Source organism: Macrobrachium rosenbergii, chromosome 42, assembly GCF_040412425.1.
Source record: "Macrobrachium rosenbergii isolate ZJJX-2024 chromosome 42, ASM4041242v1, whole genome shotgun sequence".
In the NCBI taxonomy this organism is placed as follows: Eukaryota; Metazoa; Arthropoda; class Malacostraca; order Decapoda; family Palaemonidae; genus Macrobrachium; species Macrobrachium rosenbergii.
The window spans coordinates 30,516,736-30,533,537 of NC_089782.1; the positions used below are offsets into that span (position 1 = coordinate 30,516,736).

Genomic DNA, 16,802 nt, shown 5'->3' on the forward strand with positions numbered 1-16,802 from the left:
GTGTCAAAGACTTAATTCAAAGATAGAATGGTGTCAAAGACTGTTAACTAAATTATAGAATGGTGTCAAAGACTGTTGATTAAAAGACAGAATGGTGTCAAAGACTGCAAATTAAATGATAGAATGGTGTCAAAGACTTACTTAAAAGATAGAATTGTGTCAAAGACTGTTGGTTAAAAGTCTTCCCAGACTTATTAAATTAATTAAAAAAATGTTTTTTCACTAAGAAAGCCTGGGCTAGAAAAAGCCATAGATTGTCCACCCTACTGAACTCCGCCCTTTAAAAAACAGGTATATTTTACAAGCTCCTCACGACCCCTTACTTATCTGAGAAGTACCCAGCAATGGGGGGCCCAAATAGGTTGCCAATCATGAAGAGGCTGTGGTAGGCCGTCCTCAGGAACTGTCGTCCACAGACTAGCTGGTACTGGAAAGAAACGTTGAGGGAGAAGTGAGAAAAAATTACCGGGATGGTGAAAATAAAAAAGAGTGATGATTATGGTAAGAATAAGCAGTAATCTAATAATAATGGTAATATAATCATAAGCAGCAATATAAATAATAAGCATTAATATGGTGATAAGTAGTATTATAATAATAAGCAGTAATAGAATAATATTAGTAATATAATTAATAAGCAGTAACATGATAATAGGCAATATTGTAATAATAATAATAATAATAATAATAATAATAATAATAATAATAATAATAATAATAATAACCTGGGAAGTGAGAGTTCGAGAGTAAGTCGAGTTGTCGAAGTCCCACTGAAGACAAGGTTTGGTCAAGGGTTGACCCTCTGGCGACGTGGAATTTAAAAGATAGGTACAGGCGTCTCTGGAAGTGAAGGAGTTAATTTGAACGTTTTTTTATTTAATTTTTTTTTTACTATATTTGTGGTATAATTAATAAAGAGAGAAATAATATATATATATATTATATATATATATATATATATATATATATATATATATATATATATATATATATATATATATATATTATATATATATTTATATATATATATATAAACTTTTCTCTCTCGTCTTGCTAATTCCCTTTACCAAAATGATACTAACTTTCCTTTTATTTACTATTTCTCTCTTATTTATGCTTTGAAATCGTCTATAAGATTTCCAAGTTCTTGGTTCCAATCCACAAACACAGTTGCGCGCACACCAAACCTTTTGCGTTAGGCGCGGAGCTATTTAAGTTTAAAATAGTTTTATTAAATTTTCTCTTTAGTATTATTAATCCCCTTATTCAAAATGACATTGACTTGCCTTTTTATTTACTATTTCTCGCTTTATTAAGTTTTAAATTATCTATAAGGTTCCTTGGTTACAAGGGGCTCACCCCATAAACACAGTTTCGCACACACCAGACTGTTCGTACTAGGCCTAGAACCATTTGACTCTGGAACACTTTACTATAGATTTTACCTCTTATAATGTTAACCCTCTTTATCCAGATGACAACTGATTCCTTTTTTTTTATTTACAAATCTCTTGTTTGTAAGGTTTTCTATCGTCTGTAAGCACTGATGAGTGGTTCCAAAGATCTCACTCCACAGTTACGCGCACACCCAACCGTTCGTTAAGGCGCAGAGATATTCAGCTTTATAAAGCGTTTTAATAAATCCTTTCTCTTTCGTATCATTAATCCCCTGTATCCAAATGACACTTAATTCTCTTTTATTTGCTCTTTCTTTCTTAACTAACTTTTTAAATCGCCTTTAAGGTTTAGGTTCCTGGCAGCTAGGCGTCTAGCCCCACAATCACAGTTACGCGCACATAAAACCGTTAACGTTAGGTCTAGAGCTATTTAAATTTAAAACAGCTTTATCATGGAATTTCTCTTAATTCCCTTTATTCAGATGACACCAGCTTCCATTCTTGTTTGCTATCTCTCTCTTTATCAAGTTTTTAGTCGTCTACTAGGTTTTAATAAGAGAAAGTTGTAGGCAAGGGCTTAAGATACGTACGTTAGGTTCTGCTCAGGGGCGTTTTTTGCCTCTTCTTCCGGTATTATGCAGGTGAAGCCCACAGATGGCACAGCGAACACAATGCTGATGATTTGACCCGGTAGTAAGAAACAGACTGAAAAGAAGTGGCATTTAAAGATTATTATTATTATTATTATTTTTATTATTATTATTATTATTATATGCTAGTCAGGTACGTCGAAGGAATTCAGCCACTGAATGAGATTAATGTAGCAAAATATTAGTACAAAAATAAACAGTCACTGATGCATAGAAAACTTGAATTATGTTTTACTTATTATTATTATTATTATTATTATTATTATTATTATTATTATTATTATTTGCTAAACTGATAGGTCTAAGCGAATCAGCCATGGAATTAGATTCACTTTGCAGAAAGTAAACACAAAAAAAACGTTATAGATGAACTGAAAACTTGAATTATACCTTTTTTCTGCTTATATTATTATTATTATTATTATTATTATTATTATTATTATTATTATTATTATTATTATTATTTGCTACACTGGATATAAATACGTCAAAACAACTGAGCTGTAAAATATGATTCGCGCAGCAATTAAAAATTCAGGAACAAACTAAAAACGTGAACGACGCTTTTTTTTTTTTTCTTAACTGAATACTCGAGTGTTTACAAGCCTGGTCAGGTTATTGCTAATCGAAGAACTAGTTACTTTATTAGCCATTTAGCTTTTTCAGTATATTCATCCGATAAGATAAAGCACAAGCGCAATCTCTCTCAAGTTTCAGAACGCTAAGCCCGAAGAGAAATGTATTTGTTTAGTTTTTAAATAGTTTAAGGTGGCTGGTCAAGGGGTTCAGGCAGTTTGCGGAAAGTTAAACATGCTCTGAAGTCAGGTTAGTTTTGAAACAGTGATTCTAAAGCAGATTTGGTTTGGGTTGCTGTTATTATTATTATTATTATTATTATTATTATTATTATTATTATTATTAAGATAAACCCTTACGTGTCCAAAGAATTTGGTGATGATTTGAAAGAAGTGATAGGAGAAGCAGGAAATGCATAGAGATCAGTTATTAGGAAACACAAATAAATAAATCAATAAGCAAATGTAAATAGATAATAAAATAGAAGAATAATTGTTTCAGGGTGGTATAAATATGCAAATTCATTTATATATATATATATGTATATATACATATATATACACATAAATACATACATACATACATACATACCCACCAACTCTACCAAGGCAATGACACCATTCCCCTATACTTTAAAGCACTTATTAAGTAGCCACCAAAAATTGCGACGCCACTTACACCAACATATCGTGATGAAGTAGAAATAATTCCACTTGGCCGTTCCAAGCCTGACGAGGAGATCGTCGAAGTTACTGCCGCCGATGTTGGTCATTGCTGGTCTCTCTCTCTCTCTCTCTCTCTCTCTCTCTCTCTCTCTCTCTCTCTCTCTCTCTCTCTCTCCACGCTGGTCAGAGGCGTGACTTCTGAAGTTCTTGGACTGGTGACTTGGTTGGTCAGCTTTGTGAGTGGTCAGGCAGCTCCCGTGACCTAGGTCACTGGGTCATCTGAAGTGTCTTTGAGGGAGAGATTAGATGTTAGGGTAATTATGATATATATATATATATATAATATATATATATATATATATATATATATATATATATATATATATATATATATATATATATATATAATATATATACAAACGTCCTTTAATATCAATTCACTCTACCTCAGGAATAATATATTTTCATATATTTTACCCGAAGGGGAATTTTTTTAGTTGATAATAAGTTCGTCGTCTCGTGGGCTGAACCACGGAAGACAAGAGCTCAGGATTACAACGGAATTTTAATCACACGGCCAACAACCTCACTTGTTGGCCGTGTGGTTAAAATTCGCGTCACTGTAGTCCTGAGTTCTTGTCTTCCGTGGTTCGAGCCCACGAGACGACGAACTTATTATCAACTAAAAAAGATTCCTTCTTCGTAACATATGAAAATATATTATTCCTGAGGTAGAGTGAATTGATATTAAAGGATGTTTGTAGCTTAATGCTTGTATATGAATCACGGTGATGTGATAAAAATTCATTCAAATTGTATATATATATATATATATATATATATATATATATATATATATTATATATATCACCAGAGAGAACATTCTGCAGGAAACATTCTGCTTTTGAGTGACTCGCAAAGAAACAAACATTATGATATAATTATGGGATAGACATCAACATTCAGCATCAAGAAAAAAAAATTCCTTGTCAATGATTTAATTGAATTTTTAATCAGCTACCTCTAAGTTGGCTGCTCAGTTGTACTGAAGAATTTACTCTAAATTTAACCAGCTCCTTAAATATTTTTCAGTTATTTTCAACCCTTAGCAAATGTATTTTTAAATTTTCTGTAAAAGAAAACTATTGTGCCGACTTGGTCTGTCCGTCCTCACTTTTTATGTCCGCCCTCAGATCTTAAAAACTACCGAGGCTAGAGGGCTGCAAATTGGTATGTTGATCATCCACCCTCCAACCATCAAACGTACCAAATTGCAGCCCCCTAGCATCAGTAGTTTTTATTTTATTTAAGGTTAACGTTAACCATGATCGTGCGTCTGGCAGCGATATAAGACAGGCCATTACCGGGCCATGGCTGAAAGTTTCACGGGCCGCAGCTCATACAACGTTATACGTTGTACAGAAAACTCGATTGTGCCGAAGAAACTTCGGCGCATTTTTTGTTAGATTTTCTTCTTTGTTGATACAACTTCATTCTGGTCACAAAAGATAAAGAGGCAGTGGCCACGTTTGTATTATTATTATTATTATTATTATTATTATTATTATTATTATTATTATTATTATTATTATTTGTCACACTTCCTAATACGGCAATGAACAATTGTCACTACAACATAAAAGAAAATAGAAAAATAAAAAAATGAACGCGTGGAACGGAGCTACAATAACAATATGGCGTCACAGCGCAATCAGACGCCAAAGAACAATATTATAGAATCCTATACAATCCTTACCTGGATGTTTATAAACTCCAGCTTGGGGATGCGATGTGATGATGTATGCCAGGCTGAATCTCTCTCTCTCTCTTAATCTTGCCAAACTGATGTTCCTCTTCCCAGGAAGGCTTATCTCTCAACTACTCCAGCTAAAATGCCCTTATCTCTCTCTTACACACAGACGCATACCGTTTCACTCTTATCTCTCGAGTACTCTCATGCGTTCCCACTTTTTAGGTTTCTGTAAAAGAAAGCTAATTTGCCGGCTTTGTCTGTCCGTCCGCACTTTTTTCTCCGCACTTTTTTCTGGCCGCACTTTTTTTCTGTTTACACTTTTTTTGTGTCCGGACTTTTTCTGTCCGCACTTTTTCTGTCCGCACTTTTTTTTGTCCACACTTTTTCCTGTCTGCAATTTTTCTTTCTGCAATTTTTCTATCCCCCCCTCACATCTTAAAAACTACTGAGGCTAGAGGGCTGAAAGTTGGTATGTTAGCCATAATCGTGCTTCTGGCAACGAAATAAGACAGGCCACCATCGGGCCCTGGTTAAAGTTTTACACCGAGGCCACCGACACATAGATCTATTTTCAGTGGCCTTGATTATATACGCTGTAGCGGCTGTACAGAAAACTCGATTGCGCCGAAGAAAACTTCGGCGCATTGTTTACTTGTTAATCGTTTAGGAAGACCGAAATCTTATCAGGTATATATGTCATTTAGGGAACGGAACTATGATTGTTCATGACTGCACAGAATAATTGCGCAGAATTGTTTATGATTGTGTAATTGTCCTGAAGCCTGTAATTAGTTACAGTTTGTATAATTGTGCTGAAGTTTATAATTGTATAATTGTGCTGGTTTGTGATTGTTAATAATTGTACTGACGCTTATAATTGTTTATAATTGTGCTGAAGTTATAATTGTCTATAATTTGTATAATTGTGCTGTAGTTTATAATTGTTTATAATTGTAAAATTGTGAGGAATTGTTTATAATTGTCTAGTTGTCTAATTGGGATGAATTGTTTTTAATTGTATAATTGTGCAGAGGTCTATAATTGTTTATAATTTTATGATTTTGCTGGTGTATAATTTTTTATAATTGTACTGAAGTTTATCATTGTTGATAATTGTGTAAATGTGCTGAAGCTTTTAATTTGCATAATTGCGAGACAACATTATCGAAGGTTTTTGAATTATCGGTAAATTTTCGAGTGTTTCTGATAAGCCGGGAGAGAGAGAGAGAGAGAGAGAGAGAGAGAGAGAGAGAGAGAGAGAGAGAGAGAGAGAGAGAGAAGAAGACAAGTTGGACGACCTTAAATCTCTTTGGAGACCTATATATTATATATATATATATATATATATATATATATATATATATATATATATATATATATATATATATAATATATATGTATATATATTATATACATATATATACATACATACATACATACATACATACATACATACATACCTCCGTATAACACAAAAACCTTTCGTTTAAACCCAAGTATACCTAACAAAACAAAAAAAAACATGCTTACAATGAAACCCGTAAATAACAAACATAAAAACAAACCAAAACAAACACTTGCAAGTACTTCGCTTGAGCAACTCACAAACGCACAAACGAGGTTAAAAGACACAAACGTACTCTGTGAATTGCTTTTAAGGCGCAAACGCGGGATAATGAGATATATAAACGTACGATTTATGTCACTGTATTTCTTTTTATCTAATCTCGAATTTTACTTTTTTTTTTTTTACCTCTCATGTGTTTCATTATCTTGTTTGCCCACGCTGTGGAATTGCTTGCGACTTTGTTTGTTTGTTTATAATTGTTTATTTGTCTATAATTGTTAGTTTATTTGTTTATAATTTTTTATTAATTAATTTATTTATTTGTTTATCTATTTATCTATCTATCTGTCTGTCTATTTAAAAGAAGGCATCGTTTACCCCATATAATAATGGGAAAATGCACTTAAAGACGAAGAAGATGTTTATGTATTTATTCGTTGATTTATTTATTTAAACATTTATTTAGATATCTGTCTATCTATTTATTCTATTGACGTATTTATTTATTTATTTATATTTATATTTAAATATCTGTCTATCTGTCTACCTGCTCTTATTCTCTTATTTATTTATTTGTTTATATATTTAAATATCTATCTATCTATCAGTCTTCTTATTTATTTATTTATTCACTTATCTATCTATCTATCTGCTTATTTATTCATTTATTTGTTCACTTATTTATCTGTCTACCTATTTATTTATTTATTTATTTATCTATTTATTCACTTATGTATCTGTCTATCTATCTATCTATCTATCTATCTATTAATTAATTAATTTATTTATTTGTTTATTTATTTATTTATCTATTTGTCTATCTACTTATCTATGTATTTATCTATTTATCTATCTATTCATCTATCTGTCTATCTATTTATCCATCTATCTATTAATTAATTAATTTATTTATTTATTAATTATCTCTTTATCTATCTATCTATCTATCTATCTATCTATCTATATTCTTTCTTAACAAGTTCAAGCCATTTCACCATTGCTTATTTTTGTCAAAACAAATGTAAAGAATCGCGGATGAATTATCTGTATTTATTTCATTAACAGGAAATATTTAATAGGTTTTATTCTGCAGGAACACCGTAGCTTGTCCTAACCTACATGTTGGGAAACAGATTGAAATGGACACTTATGTATGTAAAATATATGTATATATGTGAATATATACATAAATTTATATACAGTATATATATATATATATATATATATATATATATATATATATATATATATATATGTAATATATATGTATGTATGTGGCCGACTAGTGCGTCACTGTAGTCCTGAGTCCTCGTCCGTCGCTGGTTCGACCCCACGGGACGGTGGACTTATCAACTAAAAAATTCCCCTTCGGTAACATATATGAAAATATATTATTTCCGAGGTAGAGCGAATTGGATATTAAAGGACGTTTGTAGCTTTCTGACTGTATATGAATCACGGTGATGTGATAAATAGTCATATATATATATATATATATATATATATATATATATATATATATATATATATATATATATATATATATATATATATATATATATTATATATACATACATACGTACATTCATATATATACACAAGTACAATTGTTAGCAAAACAGAGAAATTCATTCTAAAACAATACGTTTCACATAAAAAAAAATTGGACAACAATCTCAAAATTGTACATTTAACCGTAGAGGCAATTAATTAACACCGGTGCATGCGTGCAAGCACACAAACAAACAAAACGCACGCACTAATACTTCTTGAACCGATACACTGTACCGTATATGCCTATCTCTGCTTATGTGTGTAGGGCGTTTATGTATGTTCTAAAAATCTGCTTACGAAAACACCTCCCTGGCTCAAAAGACTACAGCGACGTGCCATGACATATTTATTTACTGACTGAAGCCTTCTCTCTCTCTCTCTCTCTCTCTCTCTCTCTCTCCTTAGACTCATACAACCGCGTGCCACAGTTGACCTGATGTTATCTGCGGATTAGGCCCTACCCTTTAATCTGTTATTTTTTTTTATTACAGGCTCAGGCCTTCTCTCTCTCTCTCTCTCTCTCTCTCTCTCTCTCTCTCTCTCTCTCTCTCTCTCGCGCGCGCGCATGCACGCACAGGCCTAGACTTATGCAACCGCGCTCCACAGGTAACATGAAATTTGTACGTGATACTTCTTGAATTTTTTGTAACACGAAGTCATTTGTAATTTTTAAAAAAATGAAAATTCGAGTTAAGATGCCAACTGAAGACTTCAATATATAAATTTAAACGAGAAACAATAAATAAATATATATAAAAACACCAGTTATACGACAATCCTTAGACCGATGCTCAGGCCTGCATCCAAATTCCTGCGCAACACCTATGAGAAGTCAGCTGACCGTAACGCAACGGTATTTATTCCACCGGGCCTCTTGGAGGCCGGGGGGGTAAGGGGAATGGGGAGGGGTTACTCTACGTTAACCCTCCTCCCTTCCGAGGAACGTAACAGAGTCCGTTCAGAATGAAGAACGTGCCTGCGGAGTGACCGGATTGCGGTCGATCGGGTAGCCTATAGCTGTTCTTGGGTCACAGTCCTTCAAATCGATCAATCTGGTGGTGGGATCGTGATTTGACTGTATAGCTTAATATGAACTAAGCCTATAATAGTCAGGAATACTTGAGATGGAGTAATATATATATATATATATATATATATATATATATATATATATATATATATATATATATATATATGTATAATCATTAGTATCAAGCCTTTATGAATGAGGATTCAAGCCACAGCCTATTATAACCCACCATAACCCATCATAGTCAACTAACTACCATTCATGTATTCAAGTACTTATGTAAAAAACAATTTTTTTAATGGTATCATCTTGTTTTTAGTATAGATACATGATATTTTTTTTTATATAAATGCACAGCTCACATCTGCGTGTTGATAATTAAAATATCTCTAGGCCGTATAACCAGACAACTGATTAAGAATCAGCCGGTGACCTCGGAAGTTGTAACACCAGATAACGTACAATCAATTAGCGCGCATGAGAATATAAGAGGATTGATTGTAGATTGATTGTACAGAGACCATTGTTTTCGAAAGACAATTCTTTGCCTTTATTCTTTTGCAAATGGTGGGGGTAAAGTTTGATATTTATGTTTCGAAAATGGCCTATGGGACTAATAAGATGAAAATATGTTCACCTGCTTTTTAGTTTTCTGTAAAAGAAAACTATTATGACAGCTCTCTGTCTGTCCGTCCGCACTTTTTCTGTCCGCCCTCAGATCTTAAAAACTACCGAGGCTAGAGGGCTGCAAATTGGTATGTTGATCATCCACCCTCCAGTCATCAAACATACCAAATTGCAGCCATCTAGCCTCAGTATTTTTTGTTTTATTTAAGGTCAAAGTTAGCCTTAATCGTTCCTCTGGGACCGCTGTAGGTACAGTACCAACTCCCAGGCCACCACCCGGACCGTGGCTGAGTTTCATGGACCGCAGCTGAAAGTTTCATAACACATTATATGCTGTACAGAAAACTCGATTTTCATGGATTGTGGCTGAAAGTTTCATATAGCATCATACGCTGTACAGAAAACTCGATTGCGCCAAAGAAACTTCGGCATATTTTTTCCTTTTTTTTTGTTACTGCAACTTCTGTTAAATACTTTCCATAACTCGCTTAGATTTAAGAAAAAAAAATTACATATTAAGTTTACGTCAATAATTTTGGAAAAAACTTTTTTTCCGTCGGTCAGAAAAATTAACACATGCATGAAATTACCATTTTTTTTAAACAATACCGACCAGAAAGAAACATTTACAATAATTTTACACAACACTTCGATATATATCAAGTTAAACAAATTATCTGTAGATAGGAAGCTATATGAACATCCAATGAATATTATTTTATGAAAAAAATAAAAAAAAAGGTTCCAATGAATAATCTTATATTATTATTTGTTGGCAAAAGCGTGCCGATGAATAATCTCATTTTATCACTATTTTTTAAAAAGTTCCCCTGAATAATCATCATAATCGCATTTTTCTATTATTTATCTCGGTAAAGTTCCAACGAATGACCTCATTTCAACATTATTTTGTTAAAAAAATTGAAAAAAAGCTCCAAGGTGTCTGTTCCTTGACCCAAAGTTCGCTCCAGAATCCTTTTTAAGTTTAAACCAACGAGGGAGAAATAAAATTTAATAAACAATAAGCCTACCTGGATACCCTGTTGCTTCGAGTGGTTCCAGTTGCTTACGATTTTAGGACATTTTAGGATATTTTAAGGACATTTTAAAGACATCGACGATGAAGTGGCATACTTCAAAGGTGAGTTGAGGTCCCGTAAGGTTTATTGTTTCGTAAATTAAATAGTAAAAAATGAGATGGGATTAATTAAGCTTGAGTGAGTGAATGCTTTTCTCCTTAATAGGCCTGTGTTTATAGTGTGCTGTATTAGATTAATTAATTACACCAGTAACATTAATTAGCAAGGAATTTATATTAATTTCTTGGCTTTAGGGGAAAAAATTAAATAGGCCTATGTTTGTGGTAATTTAATTTTAATACTATGGGAAATTAGTAGGAAAATGTAAATGGTGTATAGGCTTATGTTTTTTGTTTTACACTAGGTGGAATTAATTAACAAGGATGGATGGCATAAATACTTATTTCCTAAGGCTTATGGGGAAATGCAGATGTTAAATAGGCCAATGCCTTTGGTGTGCAAAACTGAATTGTGTTAGAGGTATTCCTAAGGCTTATGGGGAATGCAGATGTTAAATAGGCCTATGCTTCTGGTGTGCATAACTGAATTGTGTTAGAGGTATAATTAGTCGGCAATGGGTAAAGAAATAGGTCTACTTCTTTCCTTAAAGGGAAAATATAAATGGTAATTATGGCTCTACCTGAACTTGCCTATAGGACAGGTGAGCAACTTCTTTACCTGATGTAGGTTCAGTGGGGTGTAACTGGCATTGCATTATTTGGGCCCCTAGGTGGGGCCAAGATATTTTTTGGGGGCCCAAAGAAAATTACACCAATTCTGTAATTAGTAAAATATACTATTCTTGAACGCAAATATCCCTGTGAATGAAGGAAAATGTGTTATTAATTAGTAAACCTGTAAATATACTATTCTTGAACGCAAATATCCCTGTGAATGAAGGAAAATGTGTTATTAATTAGTAAACCTGTATTTGAAATGATAGAGCTTAGTTTTCAATTAATTTTCAACTCTTACTATATGCAAATGTATCAAATCCATAAGGGCTAAAGTTTAGCTACAAAGGGAATGTTAACCTGGGGGCCAAGTATCTGACTTGGGGTCCCCCCCCCCAATAGCAAAGCCACTGTGTAGGTTAGGTCTAGGGACGCAAGGTTCGTCTGTATCATTATCATTATGGTGTATAGCAGAAAGTAAACTTTAATAAGGTTTTAGGGTAATTTTGTGTTATTTTCAACTGTGGTGAACCTAGTAATTTTGTTAATGAGTCTCAGATATGGCTAGTGCTAATGACAGTTATTTTACTATACAGTGCATAGGATCAGGTGTATTACATTATACTTAAATTGCAGTTGGTAGATGGTAATTGCCTTATCAATGTATAGTTGTGTATGATAATGGGCACCACTATGCTTTTGCATATGAATACATAAACATATTTACAGAGTTTATTGAAACATACTGTAGGAGAAAAACAAAATCCCATAGAGGTTAATCACCGATGTGAAACAGGATTGTGTAAAGGTAATTGATTATAACAAAGGTTAGGTAGGGTTAGTTAAATAGGCCTAAGTTACAGATAGGAATGTTAATATTTAACTGGATGATGGAACCTGGTAAACAGGCAAGTTAAGGTTAGGAAGTACAAATTAACCTGTTATGAGCAGTAAGCACATTCCTGAGATGTGTGCTAGTCTTGCACCATCCCCGTTTTTTGTGCCATGCCCCTAGGTTAGGTTAGGTTGGGTTAGGTTGCTAGGTTAGGTTGTTAGGTTGCTAGGTTAGGTTGTTAGGTTAGGTCCTCTAAAGTAGTTTGTAATGTGGGAAACGTAACGAGATTATTTTCAAGAAAATTGTATGGTTAGTTTTTAAGATATGGCATCCCACTTTTTGCAGGGAAAGGCCCCAGTACTCGTTTACATCTTGGGGAAAATGCAAATGGTAATGGGCAGTCTAGTAGGTTAGGCAGAAGTGGATCTGCTGAAGTTAACAAAGTGACAATCAATCTGTTAGGGAAGTGACGGCGATCAGAATGGGTTAATAGAGAATGTTGACTAAGCAATGTGTACAGTTTGTAGTATGGTATATGGTGTCTGTCCAGAAATGAATTAGACATGGCAGGAAATAATTTTGAATGTGATACAATGAGAAATAGATAATTGAACAAACATATTTTGATCCCTGCCTCCCAGAAGTGCTTTGTAATTTCATATACTGATCTTGCAGGCAGTTTTGAGGAATTGTTCAAAATTTTACATAAATTTTCAATATCAGTGGCAGACATTATGTACTTTATAATTTTTGTTTTGTAAATTGTTTTGCCTGCAGGAGCTGGCCTTTTTCTTTATTTTACGTATGTATTTTGCTTGCCTGTGAAAATATCTGTAATTATAGAGTTAAAACTACTGTGCAGGTAGTTGCTTTTAATGTAATGTTAACCAATTTAAATAATTTAAGTTCGGTGACTTAGAAGTAGTAATCTCTGAGTTATCCGGATTAATAGAGCCAAGGCCCTGTCGGATAATGCGAAATCCGGATAAGGGCAAGTAAAAAACTCTATAAGAGTGTAAAATGGCAACTCCTTACCCTTACTTTCCCTACCTTGTCAACACTGCTTAACTATAAACACTTAACATGTTTAACTCCATAGGGGGTTAGTTGTGAGGTGCACTGTAGGCATTATGTAAGGTTCTTTGCAGCATCCCTTCGACCCCGAGCTGCAACCCCTTTCATTCCTTTTGCGGTACCTCCGTTCATATTACTGTATCTTTCTTCCTTCTTACTTTCCATCCTCTCCCAACTGTTGTTCATTAGTGCAACTGTGAAGGTGTTCCTCCTGTTACGCCTTTCAAACCTCCTTTACTCTCAAAATCCCTTTCAGCTCTAAATGACCTCGTAAGTCCCAGCACTTGGCCTGTAGCCTAAATTTTTTATTCCAGTTCCAATGCGCTCGTAAACAACAGCCATCATTCTTGAAACTGAAAACTTTATGCAAAAGGCAATTATCCACCATTTTCCGTGTGGTGCACATTACAGGAATTGAGTGGTTTTGGGGGACAATTTGTTAATGTTTTTACAGTTATGTTAAGAACAGGATTTTGACGAGAAGATCCTGTACAAGATAGAATTATTCTTTTCAAATTTGAACATTCTGACCCAGTGTAGTTATGTTACAATCTTTTGCAGCTTTGGATTTACAGACCACCCTATTTACAAACGAGTTACGTTCAGGATGGCTGTTGGTATTTTTAATTGTTTGTTGGTTGGTTACTATACTGTACTCTTCATGCCTATTTAAGTACAATATAAGATCAGTACAGTACTGTACGTTTTTTAATCCTAAAACATACAGTACTGTATGTACAGATGTACATACAGCACTGTATTTGCAGAATAAATGTGCAAAACAAAATTTGAACTTAGTGGTGGCAAAGGGGAGTGCTCTGAACGCAGTTTTTAATTTGCGATCCCGTTTACTTGTATCGCTGAATGTTTGTAAGCTGAATGTTCTTAAGTAGGGTGGTGTCTGTATTACAGTTCTTGAAAATTTCAAATTTCATTTCAGTACAGTATCACTGCTAATTGGGTGGTGAGCATGTGTTGTGATCCAGAGAGGGTGGCAAAATCTTTCGCTCTGCACGTAAACTTTTCTGGGATCCCTCCGACTTCAGGTCAGATAGCTAACTACATCTGTCAGCTCTACGGGAAAGACAACATAAAGGAGATACAATTCGGAGAGTTCAACAAGGCTCTCGTTGTGCTCGAGGACCCCCTGGCCCACGACGATGCTGTCCAGAGGTTCAAGTCGTGCATGTTTTCCTACTCGAGTAAGGGGAAGCCAAAGCGGTACGTGAGGATGGACGTGTACACAGTCTATCCAATGGTCGGTATTGTAGAGTTCTGTGTCGAAGGGGCCGCGGAGCTGACCAGAGACACAGGAAGGTTCCCCGAGCACCCGATGAACGTCCTCTTGAAGCTCATGCGGCACTATCACCCATCTCTGCGCGGTTACCAGATCTGTCCCGACTGGGATGGGAAGGAGGAGAGCGACAGGGACATCGTCATTCGTTTTCTCTGTGTCGATGTCCAGCGGTGCAGGCATTTCTTCTTTAAAAGACAACGGCAACTCTTTGTGTTTGGAGAACGCTACAAGGTGTTTTATGTAAGGTGCATGCCTGCTTTTAACCTTGGCCAACACGTGTCTTTCCCAGAAATTGCGCTGCCTGAATTTACTTGCATCCAGTGGTGACGAGATTACTTAGTCTTTTAAGCATCGTACATAGTACAATTGTATTTTTAAGGAATTTTGTAGTGCTTTTAAGATATGAAATATTTTAATCTGTACCGGAGAAAATTATGCACTAGATATTTGAGATTTTTATTGTAATGTTGTGATAACTTCTGTATTTGGTAATTAATGCATGCAAGTTTTTAGCTCACTATACTGTACTGTGCTATTTATGGAATAGCAAATTAAGGAGCAAATTACCATTGTTTTACAATGTTTTATATATTGTTGTCAGACTTTGTGCAATAATCAGTTTTTGTCATGACTAATAGCTTCAAGATTCCAAACAAAAAAATCTTGGCTGGTGTAAGTACAGAATTAAGAATATTAGAAAGTTTTTGTCTTTACTCTAGCCTCAGCTATCGGCTAAAGGTGGTATATGGGAAAGAGTATAAAATCTCTGTATAATTAATTATTAGCAGATTGGGGGCACAGTATGCTTCTGTCATTATCACATGAGTTTTAGGGAATACTGCATACTGTATGTATATCCAATGCCTGTTCACTGTAGGTATTCCTTAAGGTTCCTTGCAGCATCCCTTCAGCCTTTTCAGATAAAAGAAGCATAACAAGGAATGTCAACCAGCAGTTAAAGCCTGTATAAATATAAATGTATGTAGTTTCCTTCCTACCACAAGATAGTAACATATCAATATGTAGTATCCTAATCAAAGGTAATTTTCTAAGATATAGCAATCTTGACAGAAGCTTTGTAAACAATGTGAATTGCTTGACAGTGGTCCTCAGGAACAATCTGTGGACACTGACTAAGCTAAGCAAGAATGCATCTTATTGGTAATTTTGTATACAGTACCTACAAGACCAGAATTGTACAGGAACAATCTGTGAACACTGAGTCCAAGCCAAGCAAGAATGCATCTTATTGGTAATTTTGTATACAGTGCCTACAAGACAAGAATTGTACAGGAACAATCTGTGAACACTGATGAAGCTAAGCAAGAATGCATCTCATTGTACCCTTATCTGAATACCTGGTGGTTAGAATGGTATTCCAAACTTGCTTTGGGCAGGATGCCTGTCCAAAAATATACATCTCTAATTTTAATTTTTACTCTACAGACTATACCCAAGAGTCTGGCTCGTTAACCATTGTTTTTTAGACCAATTTGTTGCCTTGCGATTGTATTTCATTGAAGTTAGCCATGCATCTGGTTTTGTGAGCCATCTGTCACTTGCTTTCCAGAATTCTTTTGAATGCAAACCAACTGTGGTTTATATGCTGTTGCAGTTTTGGAAGGAGAAAACTAGCCAAGTTTTGGTCCATGTCAACTCAGACATTTAACAAGAAAACTAGGAGGTACAGTGCTTATAATGAGTGTTGATACCAGGAAGCAGAATTCAGGACATAAGCATAATCCCTGGCTAATTTGACAACCTTCCCAGGTTATAAGCATAAGTAATAAAGAGAGGTACAGCAGTTAATTGCAATATATGAATTATTTTAGCTTTGTACAAGACTTTAAATTAGCCCTTTCAGTCAGTAGACCTTTGCGAGTTGTCTGTCTGTTCCAAAGCCAGAGCTGTGATAAGAGCTTGCTTTGGTCTTCGTCTGTTAAGTTCTGTTAAGGCTAGGATACTTATCTTTGCATCATTATTAAGCAGAGAGTACTTGTAATTTTAAAAGTATTCTTGTTCTG

The 16,802-nt window shown here is 34.4% G+C and overlaps 2 protein-coding genes across 2 annotated transcripts in view; one reads left to right on the forward strand and one right to left on the reverse strand.

Annotated features, from left to right (window-relative positions):
• The window catches only part of LOC136828142 (organic cation transporter-like protein), a 14,037-nt gene extending 8,857 nt beyond the window's left edge, over nt 1-5,180 (reverse strand). The window contains exons 1-5 of the mRNA XM_067085961.1: nt 5,045-5,180; nt 3,302-3,576; nt 1,988-2,102; nt 726-840; nt 324-427 (exon numbers count right to left, since the gene is read on the reverse strand). Of these exons, the coding sequence (XP_066942062.1) occupies nt 324-427; nt 726-840; nt 1,988-2,102; nt 3,302-3,395 (428 nt within the window). The 5' untranslated portion in view covers nt 3,396-3,576; nt 5,045-5,180. The remainder of the gene's footprint in view (nt 1-323; nt 428-725; nt 841-1,987; nt 2,103-3,301; nt 3,577-5,044) is intronic.
• A 5,550-nt stretch (nt 5,181-10,730) lies between these two features.
• On the forward strand, nt 10,731-15,480 carry LOC136828144 (uncharacterized). The gene is made up of 2 exons (XM_067085962.1): nt 10,731-10,960; nt 14,422-15,480. The coding sequence occupies exons 1-2, from the start codon at nt 10,940-10,942 to the stop codon at nt 15,103-15,105; spliced, it is 705 nt and encodes a 234-aa protein (XP_066942063.1). The 5' UTR covers nt 10,731-10,939; the 3' UTR covers nt 15,106-15,480.
• Nucleotides 15,481-16,802: the final 1,322 nt, after the last annotated feature.